Source organism: Athalia rosae, chromosome 5 (genome assembly GCF_917208135.1).
Source record: "Athalia rosae chromosome 5, iyAthRosa1.1, whole genome shotgun sequence".
Lineage (NCBI taxonomy): Eukaryota > Metazoa > Arthropoda > Insecta > Hymenoptera > Athaliidae > Athalia > Athalia rosae.
This window is the reverse complement of record NC_064030.1, coordinates 10,948,398-10,961,052: the sequence shown is the minus strand read 5'-3', so window position 1 is coordinate 10,961,052 and position 12,655 is coordinate 10,948,398. Positions and strand designations below refer to the sequence as shown.

The following is a 12,655-nucleotide window of genomic DNA, read 5'->3' as shown; positions in this document are numbered from 1 at the left end:
ATTGAAGAAAAAAAAAAAAAAAACGAGATGTCGTTTTTTTGAGGGATTACTGATTGACCCCAAATGTTGAAATTGGTGAAAAAAGGAAAAAAAAAAAAAAAAAAATTGAAAAAATTGAAAAAAAAAAAAACATTGAAAAAAAAAAAAACATTAAAAAAAAAAAAAAAATTGAAAAGAAAAAAAAAAAAAAAAAAATTTTAAAATGTCGTATTTTTGAGGGATTACTAAATGACTCAAAATGTTGAAATAAGTGAAAGGTGAGAAGAAAAAAAAAAAAAAAAAAAAAAATTGAAAAAAAAAAATTGAAAAAAAAAAAAAAAAAAATCGAGATGTCGTTTTTTTGTGGGATTACTGGATGACTCAGAATGTTGAAATTGGTAAAAGATGAGAAAAAAAAAAAAAAAAATCAAAATGTCGTTTTTTTAAGGGATTACTGAATGACTTAAAATTTCGAAATTAGTGGAAGATGGGAAGAAAGAAAAAAAAAAAAAAAAAAAAAAAATAAAAAAAAAAAAAAAAAAAAAAAAAAAAAAAAAAAAAAGAAAAAAAAAAAAAAAAAATTGGGATGTCGTTTTTTTGAGGGATTACTGAATGACCCTAAATGTTGAAATTGGTAGAAGTATGAAAAAAAAAAAAAAAAAAAAATGAAAAAAAAAAAAAAAAATGAAAAGAAAAAAAAAAAATTGGGATGTCGTATTTTTGAGAGATTACTGGATGACTCAAAATGTTGAAATTGGCAGAAGGCTAGGAAAAAAATAAAATTGAAAAAAAAAATAAGAATTGAAAAAAAATTGAAAAAAATTAAAAAAAAATCAAAGAAAAAAAAATTGGAAAAAAAGAAAAGAAAAAAAGATGTCGTTCCTTCGTGAGATGACTGAATGACCCAAAATGTCAAAATTGGTGAAAGGCTGGAAAAAAAATGAGAAAAGAAAAAAAAAAAAAAAATTAGGAAAAAAAAAAAAAAAATAGAAGAAAAGAAAAAAAAAAAACCGAAAAGAGAAAAATCAAGACCTTTTGTTTCCGTGAGATGACTGAATGACCGAAAATGTTGAAATTGGTGAAAGTGAAAAAAAAAAAAAAAAAAAAAAAAAAAATCAAAGAAAAAATTGAGAGAAAAAAAAAAAATAGAAAAAATAATGAAGAAAAAAAAATTCGAAGAAAAAAAACAAAAAAAAAAAAAATCGAGATGTCGTTTTTTTGAGGGATTACTGATTGACCCCAAATGTTGAAATTGGTGAAAGTAAGAAAAAAAAAATTAAGAAACAAAAAAAAAAAAAAAAAATCGAAATGTCGTTTTTTTGAGGGATTACTGAATGACTGAGAATGTTGAAATTGCTGAAAGATGAGAAAAGAAAAAAAAAAAAAATCAAAATGTCGTTTTTTTGAGGGATTACTAAATGACTTAATATGTTGAAATTAGTGGAAGATGAAAAGAAAGAAGAAAAAAAAAAAAAAAAACATAAAAAAAAAAAAAAAAAAAAAAAAAAAAAAAAAAAAAAAAAAAAAAAAAAAAAAAAAAAAAAAAAAAAAAAAAAAAAAAAAATCAAAATGTCGTTTTTTTGAGGGATTACTAAATGACTTAATATGTTGAAATTAGTGGAAGATGGAAAGAAAGAAAAAAAAAAAAAAAAAAAAAATTAAAAAAAAAAAAAACATTAAAAAAAAAAAAAAAAAAACATTAAAAAAAAAAAAAAAAAAATCAAAATGTCGTATTTTTGAGGGATTACTGAATGACTCGAAATGTTGAAATTGGTGAAAGGTGAGAAAAGAAAAAAAAAAAAAATAAAAAAAAATTCAAAGAAAAAAAAAAAATAAATAAAAAGAAAAAAAAAAAAAAATCACGATGTCGTTTTTCTGTGAGATTACTCGATGATTCAAAATGTTAGAATTGGTAGAAGCTTAAAAAGAAGAAAAAAAAAAAAAAAACAAACTCAAGATGTCATTTTTCCGTAGGATTACTAAATGACCCAAAATGTTGAGATCAGTGAAAGGCTGTGAAAAGAAAAGAGAAAAATGAAGAAATTGGGAAAAAATTGGGAAAAAAAGAAAAAAAAAAAATTGGAAGGAAAAAAAAGTTTGAAAAAAAAAAAAAAATTCGGAAAAGAGGAAAAATTGAAAAAAAAAAACAAGATGTCGTTTCTTTGTGAGACTACTGGCTGACCCAGAATGTTGGAATTAGTGAAAGGCTGGTGGAAAGAGATTGAAGGAAAAAGAAGAATTAAAATAGAAGAAAAATTGAGAAAAAAAAAAAAAATTACAAAAAAAAAAAAAAAATCTGAAGGAAGAAAGGAAGGAAAAAAAAATTCAGAAAGAAGAAAAAAAATCGAAATGTCGTTTCTTCGTGAGATCACTGGATGATCCAAAATGTTGGAATTGGTGAAAGGCTGGTAGAAAGAAATTGGAGGAAACAAGAAAATTAAAATAGAAGAAAAATTGAAAAAAAAAAAAAAAAAAAAAAAAATTGGAGGAAGATGTAAAAAAAAAAAAAAAATCGGAAAAAATTTAAAAAAAAAAAAAAAATTGAGAAAAAAATCAGAAAAAGAAAAGAAAAATTAAAAGGAGAAAAAAAAAAATTGGAAAAAAATTGAAAAACAATTAAAAAAAAAAAAAATATTGAAATGTCGTTTTTTCGTGAGATTACTGGATGACCCGGAATGTTAAAATTGGTGAAAGGCTGGAAAAAAAAAAAAAATTGAAGAAAAAAATTTGAAAAAAGAAAAAAAAAAATCAAAACAAAATTGAGAGAAGAGGGAAAAAAAATTTAGGAAAAAAAATGAAAAAAATTTGGAAGAAAAAGAAAAAAAATTCGAAGAAAAAAAAAAAAACCAAGATGTCGTCTCTTCGTGAAATTACTGGATGACCCAAAATGTTGAAATTGGCAAAAGGCTAGGAAAAAAAATGAAATTGAAAAAAAAAATAAGAATTGAAAAAAAATTCAAAAAAATTCAAAAAAAAAAAAAATTGGAAAAAAAGAGAAGAAAAAAAAATGTCGTTTTTTTGTGAGATTACTGAATGACTCAAAATGTCGAAATTGGTGAAAGATGAGAAGAAAAAAAAAAAAAAAAAAAATTGAAAAAAAAAAAAAATTGAAAAAAAAAAAAAAAAAAAAAAAAAAAAAAAAAAAAAAAAAAAAAAAAAAAAAAAAAAAAAAAAAAAAAAAAAAAATCAAAATGTCGTTTTTTTGAGGGATTACTGAATGACTCAAAATGTTGAAATCAGTGGAAGATGTAAAAAAAAAAAAAAAAAAAATTAAAAACAAAAAAAACATTGAAAGAAAAAAAAAAACATTCGAAAAAAAAAAAAAAAAAATTTGAAAAAAAAAAAAAAAATCAAAATGTCGTATCTTCGAGGGATTACTGGATGATCCAAAATGTTGAAATTGGCAAAAGGCTAGGAAAAAAATGAAATTGAAAAAAAAAATGAGAATTCAAAAAAAATAGAAAAAAATTAAAAAAAATTAAAGAAAAAAAAATTGGAAAAAAAGAAAAGAAAAAAAGATGTCGTTCCTTCGTGAGATTACTGAATGACCCAAAATGTTAAAATTGGTGAGAGATGAGAAAAAAAAAAAAAAATCAAAATGTCGTTTTTTTGAGCGATTACTGAATGACTTAAAATGTTGAAATTAGTGGAAGATGGGAAGAAAGAAAAAAAAAAAAAAAACATTGGAAGAAAAACATTAAAAAAAAAAAAAAAAACATTAAGAAAAAAAAAAAAATTAGAAGAAAAAAAAATTAAAAAAAAAAAAAAAAAAAAAATTAGAGAAAAAAAAAAAAAAAAAATCAAAATGTCGTTTTTCTGAGGGATTACTGAATGACTCAAGATGTTGAAATTAGTGGAAGATGGGAAGAAAGAAAAAAAAAAAAAAAAAAAAATTAAAAAAAAAAAAAACATTAAAAAAAAAAAAAAAAAAACATTAAAAAAAAAAAAAAAATCAAAATGTCGTATTTTTGAGGGATTACTGAATGACTCAAAATGTTGAAATTGGTGAAAGGTGAAAAAAGAAAGAAAAAAAAAAAAAAAAAAAATTCGAAGAAAAAAAAAAAAAAAAAAAAAAAAAAAAAAAAAAAAAAAAAAAAAAAAAAAAAAAAAAGAAAAAAAAAAAAAATAAAAAGAAAAAAAAAAAAAAATCAAGATGTCGTTTTTCTGTGAGATTACTCGATGACTCAAAATGTTGGAATTAGTAGGAAATTACAAAGAAGAAAAAAAAAAAAAAAACAAACTCAAGATGTCATTTTTTCGTAGGATTACTAAATGACCCAAAATGTTGAGATCAGTGAAAGGCTGTGAAAAGAAAAGGAAAAAATGAAGAAATTGGGGAAAAATTGGGAAGAAAAGAGAAAAAAAAAATTGGAAGGAAAAAAAAGTTTAAAAAAAAAAAAAAATTCGGAAAAGAGGAAAAATTGAAGAAAAAAAACAAGATGTCGTTTTTTTGTGAGACTACTGGCTGACCCAGAATGTTGGAATTGGTGAAAGGCTGGTGAAAAGGAATTGAAGGAAAAAGAAGAATTAAAATGGAAGAAAAATTAAGAAAAAAAAAAAAAAATTACAAAAAAAAAAAAAAAATCTGAAGGAAGAAAGGAAGGAAAGAAAAATTTAGAAAGAAGAAAAAAAATCGAAATGTCGTTTCTTCGTGAGATCACTGGATGACCCAAAATGTTGGAATTGGTGGAAGGCTGGTAGAAAGAAATTGGAGGAAAAAAAAAAATTAAAATAGAAGAAAAATTGAAAAAAAAAAAAAAAAAAAAAAAAAAAATTGGAGGAAGATGGGAAAAAAAAAAAAAAATCGGAAAAAATCGAAAAAAAAAAAAAATCGAGAAAAAAATTAGAAAAAGAAAAAAAAAATTAGAAGGAAAAAAAAAAAAATTGAAAAAAAATTGAAAAACAATTGAAAAAAAAAAAAAAATATTGAAATGTCGTTTTTTCGTGAGATTACTGGATGACCCGGAATGTTAAAATTGGTGAATGGCTGGGAAAAAAAAAAAAAATGGAAAAAAAAATTTGAAAAAAAAAAAAAAATCAAAACAAAATTGAGAGAAGAGGGAAAAAAAAATTAGGAAGAGAAATAAAAAAAATTTGGAAGAAAAAAAAAAAAAAATTCGAAGAAAAAAAAAAAAACCAAGATGTCGTCTCTTCGTGAAATTACTGGATGACCCAAAATGTTGAAATTGGCAAAAGGCTAGGAAAAAAAATGAAATTGAAAAAAAAAATAAGAATTGAAAAAAAATTGAAAAAAATTAAAAAAAAAAAAAAATTGGAAAAAAAGAGAAAAAAAAAAAATGTCTTTTTTTCGTGAGATTACTAAATGACCAAGATGTTAAAATTGGTGGAAGGCTGAAAAAAAAATGAGAAAAAAAAAAAAAAAAAAAAATTAGAAAAAAAAAAAAAAAAAATCGAGATGTCGTTTTTTTGTGGGATTACTGAATGACTCAGAATGTCGAAATTGGTGAAAGATGAGAGAAAAAAAAAAAAAAAAAAAAATTGAAAAAAAAAAAAATTGGAAAAAAAAAAAAAAAAAAAAATTGGAGGAAGATGGGCAAAAAAAAAAAAAAAAATCGAAGAAAAAAAAAAAAAATTGAAAAAAAAATTAGAAAAAGAAAAAAAAAATTGAAAGGAAAAAAAAAAAATTGAAAAAAAATTGAAAAACAATTGAAAAAAAAAAAAAAATATTGAAATGTCGTTTTTTCGTGAGATTACTGGATGACCCGGAATGTTAAAATTGGTGAAAGGCTGGGAAAAAAAAAAAAATTGGAAAAAAAAAAATTTGAAAAAAGAAAAAAAAAAATCAAAACAAAATTGAGAGAAGAGGGAAAAAAAAATGAGGAAAAAAAAAAAAAAAAAATTTGGAAGAAAAAAAAAAAAAAATTCAAAGAAAAAAAAAAAAACCGAGATGTCGTCTCTTCGTGAAATTACTGGATGACCCAAAATGTTGAAATTGGCAGAAGGCTAGGAAAAAAAATGAAATTGAAAAAAAAAATGAGAATTAAAAAAAAATTGAAAAAAATTGAGAAAAATTAAAAAAAAAAAATTGGAAAAGAAGAGAAGAAAAAAAGATGTCGTTTCTTCGTGAGCTTACTGAATGACCCGGAATGTTAAAATTGGTGGAAGGCTGAAAAAAAAATAAGAAAAAAAAAAAAAAAAAAAAAATTAGGAAAAAAAAAATCGAGATGTCGTTTTTTTGTGGGATTACTGAATGACTCAGAATGTCGAAATTGGTGAAAGATGAGAGAAAAAAAAAAAAAAAAAAAAATTAAAAAAAAAAAAATTGAAAAAAAAAATTGAAAAAAAAAATTAAAAAAAAAAAAAATTAGAAAAAAAAAAAAAAAAAAAAAAAAAAAAAAAAAAAAAAAAAAAATCAGAATGTCGTTTTTTTGAGGGATTACTGAATGACTCAAAATGTTGAGATCAGTGAAAGGCTGTGAAAAGAAAAGAAAAAAATAAAGAAATTGGGGAAAAATTGGGAAGAAAAAAAAAAAAAAAAATTGGAAGGAAAAAAAAGTTTGAAAAAAAAAAAAAATTCGGAAAAGAGGAAAAATTGAAAAAAAAAAACAAGATGTCGTTTCTTTGTGAGACTACTGGCTGACCCAGAATGTTGGAATTAGTGAAAGGCTGGTGGAAAGAGATTGAAGGAAAAAGAAGAATTAAAATAGAAGAAAAATTGAGAAAAAAAAAAAAAATTACAAAAAAAAAAAAAAAATCTGAAGGAAGAAAGGAAGGAAAAAAAAATTCAGAAAGAAGAAAAAAAATCGAAATGTCGTTTCTTCGTGAGATCACTGGATGATCCAAAATGTTGGAATTGGTGAAAGGCTGGTAGAAAGAAATTGGAGGAAACAAGAAAATTAAAATAGAAGAAAAATTGAAAAAAAAAAAAAAAAAAAAAAAAAAAAAAAAAAAAAAAAAAAATTACAAAAAAAAAAAAAAAAATTTGAAGGAAGAAAGGAAGGAAAAAAAAATTTAGAAAGAAGAAAAAAAATCGAGATGTCGTTTCTTCGTGAGATCACTGGATGACCCAAAATGTTGGAATTGGTGAGAGGCTGGTAGAAAGAAATTGGAGGAAAAAAGAAAATTAAAATAGAAGAAAAATTAAAAAAAAAAAAAAAAAAAAAAAAAAAAAAAAAATGGAGGAAGATGGAAAAAAAAAAAAAAAATCGAAGAAAAATCAAAAAAAAAAAAAAAAAATTAAAAAAAAATTAGAAAAAGAAAAAAAAAATTGAAAGGAAAAAAAAAAAATTGAAAAAAAAAAGAAAATATTGGAATGTCGTTTTTTCGTGAGATTACTGGATGACCCAAAATGTTAAAATTGGTGAAAGGCTGGGAAAAAAAAAAAAATTGGAAAAAAAAAAATTTGAAAAAAGAAAAAAAAAAATCGAAACAAAATCGAGAGAAGAGGGAAAAAAAATTCAGGAAAAAAAATAAACAAAATTTGGAAGTAAAAAAAAAAAAAAAATTCGAAGAAAAAAAAAAAAAACCAAGATGTCGTCTTTTCGTGAAATTACTGGATGACCCAAAATGTTGAAATTGGCAAAAGGCTAGAAAAAAAAATGAAATTGAAAAAAAAATGAGAATTGAAAAAAAATTGAAAAAAATTGAAAAAAATTAAAAAAAAAAAATTGGAAAAAAAGAGAAGAAAAAAAGATGTCGTTTCTTCGTGAGATTACTAAATGACCTAGAATGTTAAAATTGGTGGAAGGCTGAAAAAAAAATGAGAAAAAAAAAAAAAAAAAAAAAATTAGGAAAAAAAAAATCGAGATGTCGTTTTTTTGTGGGATTACTGAATGACTCAGAATGTCGAAATTGGTGAAAAATGAGAGAAAAAAAAAAAAAAAAAAAAAATTGAAAAAAAAAAAAATTGAAAAAAAAAATTGAAAAAAAAAAAAAAAAAAAAAAAAATTAAAAAAAAAAAATTGAAAAAAAATTGAAAAAAAAAAAAAAAAAAAAAAAATCAGAATGTCGTTTTTTTGAGGGATTACTGAATGACTCAAAATGTTGAAATCAGTGGAAGATGTGAAGAAAATAAAAAAAAAAAAAAAAAAATTGAAAACGAAAAAAACATTAAAAGAAAAGAAAAAAAACATTCAAAAAAAAAAAAAAAAAATTGAAAAAAAAAAAAAAAAAAAAATCAAAATGTCGTATCTTTGAGGGATTACTGGATGACCCAAAATGTTGAAATTGGCAAAAGGCTAGGAAAAGAATAAAATTGAAAAAAAAAAAATTAGAATTGAAAAAAAATTGAAAAAAATTGAAAAAAATTAAAAAAAAAAAATTGGAAAAAAAGAAAAGAAAAAAAGATGTCGTTTTTCCGTGAGATTACTGGATGACCCGGAATGTTAAAATTGGTGAAAGGCTGGAAAAAAAAATTAATGAAAAAAAAAAATCATATATAAAAAAAAAATCGAAAAAAAAGAATAAGGAGAAAAATTTGGAAGGAAAAAAAAAAAAAAATCGAGATGTCGTTTTCTCGTGAGATTACTGGTCCACCTGGAATGTTGGAATTGGTGGAAGGCTGGGAAAAAAAATTGATGAAAAAAAAAAATCATATATAAAAAAAAAATCGAAAAAAAAACAGTTGAGAGAAAAAAATTGGAAAGAAAAAAAAAATTGGAGAAAAAAAAAAAATAAAGAACAAAAAAAAAAAAATTGAGAAAAAAATTGAAGAATGAAAAAAAAAAACAAATTCGAAAAAAAAAAAAAGACGTCATTTTTTTGTGAGATAACTCAATGACCCGAAATGTTGGAATTAGTGAGAGACTAGAAAAAAAATTGGAGGAAAAAAAAAATTGGAAAAAAAAAAAAATCGCGAAAAAAAAAGACGTCGTTCTTTCGTGAGATAACTGGTTGACCTGGAATGTTGGAATCGGTGAAAAGCTGGAAAAGGGAAAATTGATGAAAAAAAATCGAATAAAAAAAAAAATTGAAGAAAAAAAAAATTGGAAAAAAATTGGATGGGAGAAAAAAATTCGGAAAAATGGGAAGAAGGAATGAAAATTAGAAAAAAAAAAAAACAAAAAATTGGGAAAAAAAAAAAAAAAAAAAAAAACGAGACGTCGTTTTTTGTGAGATTACTGGATGACCCGGAATGTTGAGATTGGTGAAACGCCAGAGGAGAGGAAAAAAAAATCGAAAGAAAAAAAAAAATTAGAAAAAAAAAAAAATAGAGAACAAAAAAAAAAAAATTGAAAAAAAAAAATGAAGAATAAAAAAAAAAAAAAAAATTCGAAAAAACAAAAAAGACATCATTTTTTTGTGTTTGGAAAGAAAAAACAAGACGACGTTTTTTTGAAAGATCACTGGTTCACCTGGAATGTTGGAATTGGTGAAAGGCTGGGAAAAAAAAATTGATGAAAAAAAAAAATCATGTACAAAAAAAAGATTGAAAAAAAAAAAATGAGAAGAAAAATTTGAAAGTGAAAAAAAAAAAAATTTGAAAGAAAAAAAAAAAAAAAAATCGAGATGTCATTTTCTCGTGAGCTTACTGGTTTACCTGGAATGTTGGAATTGGTGAAAGGCTGGAAAAAAAAATTGATGAAAAAAAAAATCATATATGAAAAACAATCGAAAAAAAAACAGTTGAAAAAAAAAAATTGAAAAGAAAAAAAAAATTGGAGAAAAAAAAAAAAAATTAAGATGTCGTTTTTTCGTGAGATAACCGGATGACCTGGGATGTTGAAATTGGTGAAAGGCTCAGTAAAAAATTGAGGAGAGAAAAAAATTGGGAAAAAAAAAAAAATCAAAAAAAAAAAAAAATTGAAAAAAAAAAAAAAAAAAAAAAAAAAAATATAATTTGAAAAAGAAAAAGAATTGCGAAAACAAAAGGAAGACGTATTTCTTTCGTGAGATTACTGGTTGACCTAAGATGTTGAAATTGGTCAAAGGCTGTGAAGAAAAAAATTAATGAAAAAAAAAAACAATAAAAAAAAAAAATTGGAAAAAATAAATCGGAGAGAAAAAAAAAATAAAATTGAAGAAGTAAAAGAATTGCAAAAACGAAGGACACGTCGTTTTTTCGTGAGATCACTGAATGACCCGGTATGTTGAAATTAGTGAAAGGCTGTGAAAAAAAAAAAAAAATTGAAAAAATAAAAATAAAAGAAAAAAAAAAAATCAAGACGTCGTTTTTCCGTTGGATTACTGAATGACCTGGGATGTTGGAATAAGTCGAAGGCTGGAAAAAAATTAATGAGAAAAAATATCAAAAAAAAAAAAAATTGGAAGAAAAAAAAAAAATTGGGAAAAAAAATCAAGATGTCGTTTTTTCGTAAGATTACTGGTTGACCTGAAATGTTGAAATCGGTAAAAGGCTGAAAAAAAACATTGGAGAAAGAAAAAAAAATTGAAAAAGAAAAAAAATTGCAAAAAAAAGAAAAATGTCGTTTTTTCGAGAGAATTCCGGTTGACCTGAAATGTTGAAATTAGTGAAAGGCTGAAAAAAAGAAATTGATGAAAAAAAATCAAATAAAAGAAAAAAACGAAGAAAAAAAAAATTGGAAAAAAAAAAAAAAAAATCCGGAAGAAGAGGGGAAAAAAAAAAATTTGTTATGAAAAAAAAAAAAAAAATTAATAAGAAAAAAAAAAAAAATCGGAATGTCGTTTTTCTGTGAGATTACTGAATGACCCTAAGTGTTGAAATCGTTTAAAGGCTAAAAAAAAAAAATTGAAAAAAAAAAAATTGAAAAAAAAAAAAATTTAAAAAAAAAAAAAAAAATTTGAATGAGGAAAAAAATTGCGAAAACAGAAAAAAGACGTCGTTGTTCCGTGAGATTACTGGTTGACCTGAGATGTTGAAATTGGTGGAAGGCTGGGGAAAAAAAATTGATGAAAAAAAAAAATCAAATAGAGGAAAAAATTAGAAAAAAAAAATTGAGGAAAAAAAAAAAAAAAATTGAAAAAAAAAAAAAAAATTGAAAAAGAAAAAAAAAATCAAGATGTCGTTTTTTCGTGATATAACCGGATGACCTGGGATGTTAAAATTGGGGAAAGGCTCAGAAAAAAAAATTTAGGAAAAAAAAAATTGAAAAAAAAAAAAAAAAAAAAATTTGAAAAAGAAAGAAAATTGGAGAGAAAAAACAAAACGGCGTTTTTTCGAGAGATCACTGGTTCACCTGGAATGTTGAAATTGGTGAAAGGCTGGGAAAAAAAAATTGATGGAAAAAAAAAATCATGTACAAAAAAAAGATCAAAAAAAAAAATAAGGAGAAAAATTTGAAAGGAAAAAAAAAAAAAAAAAATCGCGATGTCGTTTTCTCGTGAGATTACTGGTTTACCTGGAATGTTGGAATTGGTGAAAGGCTGGGAAAAAAAATTGATGAAAAAAAAAATCATATATAAAAAAAAAATCGAAAAAAAAACAGTTGGAGAAAAAAAAAATTGGAAAGAAAAAAAAAATTGGAAAAAAAAAAAAAAAAAATTAAGATGTCGTTTTTTCGTGAGATAACCGGATGACCTGGGATGTTAAAATTGGTGAAAGGCTCAGAAAAAAATTGAGGAAAGAAAAAAATTAGAAAGAAAAAAAAAATCAAAAGAAGAAAAAAAAAAATTAAAAAAAAAAAAAAAAAATTAAAAAAAAAAAATATAATTTGAAAAAGAAAAAGAATTGCGAGAACAGAAAAAAGACGACTTTTTTTCGTGAGATTACTGGTTGACCCAAAATGTTGAAATTGATCAAAGGCTGTGAAGAAAAAAATTATTGAAAAAAAAAAACAATAAAAAAAAAAAATTGAAAAAAAAATCGGAGAGAAAAAAAAAATAAAATTGAAGAAAAAAAAAATTGCAAAAACGAAGGACACGTCGTTTTTTCGTGAGATCACTGAATGACCCGGTATGTTGAAATTAGTAAAAGGCTGTGAAAAAAAAAAAAATTAAAAAAAAAGAAATAAAAGAAAAAAAAAAAATCAAGACGTCGTTTTTCCGTTGGATTACTGAATGACCTGGGATGTTGAAATTAGTCGAAGGCTGGAAAAAAATTAATGAGAAAAAAAATCAAAAAAAAAAAAAATTGGAAGAAAAAAAAAAAAAATTGGGAAAAAAAATCAAGATGTCGTTTTTTCGTAAGATTACTGGTTGACCTGAAATGTTGAAATCGGTGAAAGGCTAAAAAAAAAACATTAGAGAAAGAAAAAAAAATTGAAAAAGAAAAAAAATTGCAAAAAAAAGAAAAATGTCGTTTTTTCGAGAGAATTCTGGTTGACCTGAAATGTTGAAATTAGTGAAAGGCTGAAAAAAAGAAATTGATGGAAAAAAATCAAATGAAAAAAAAAATCGAAGAAAAAAAAAATTGGAAAAACAAAAAAAAAAAATCCGGAAGAAGAGGGAAAAAAAAAAAATTTGTTATAAGAAAAAAAAAAAAAATTAATAAGAAAAAAAAAAAACATCGAAATGTCGTTTTTCTGTGAGATTACTGAATGACCCTGAGTGTTAGAATCGTTTAAAGGCTGAAAAAAAAAAATTGAAAAAAAAAATTGAAAAAAAAAAAAATTAAAAAAAAAAAAAAAAAATTTGAATGAGGAAAAAAATTGCGAAAACAGAAAAAAGACGTCGTTGTTCCGTGAGATTACTGGTTGACCTGAGATGTTGAAATTGGTGGAAGGCTGGGAAAAAAAAATTGATGAAAAAAAAAAATGAAATAGAAGAAAAAATTAGAAAAAAAAAATTGAGGAAAAAA

The 12,655-nt window shown here is 22.7% G+C and overlaps 1 protein-coding gene across 1 annotated transcript in view; it reads left to right on the top strand.

Annotated features, from left to right (window-relative positions):
• LOC125501039 (protein PXR1-like) overlaps window positions 1–3,164 on the top strand; it is a gene marked incomplete at both ends in the record, with an annotated part of 6,039 nt that extends 2,875 nt beyond the window's left edge. The window contains 2 exon segments of the mRNA XM_048655659.1: window positions 1,435–1,550; window positions 3,050–3,164. Of these exon segments, the coding sequence (XP_048511616.1) occupies window positions 1,435–1,550; window positions 3,050–3,164 (231 nt within the window).
• Between the last annotated feature and the right edge of the window lie 9,491 nt (window positions 3,165–12,655).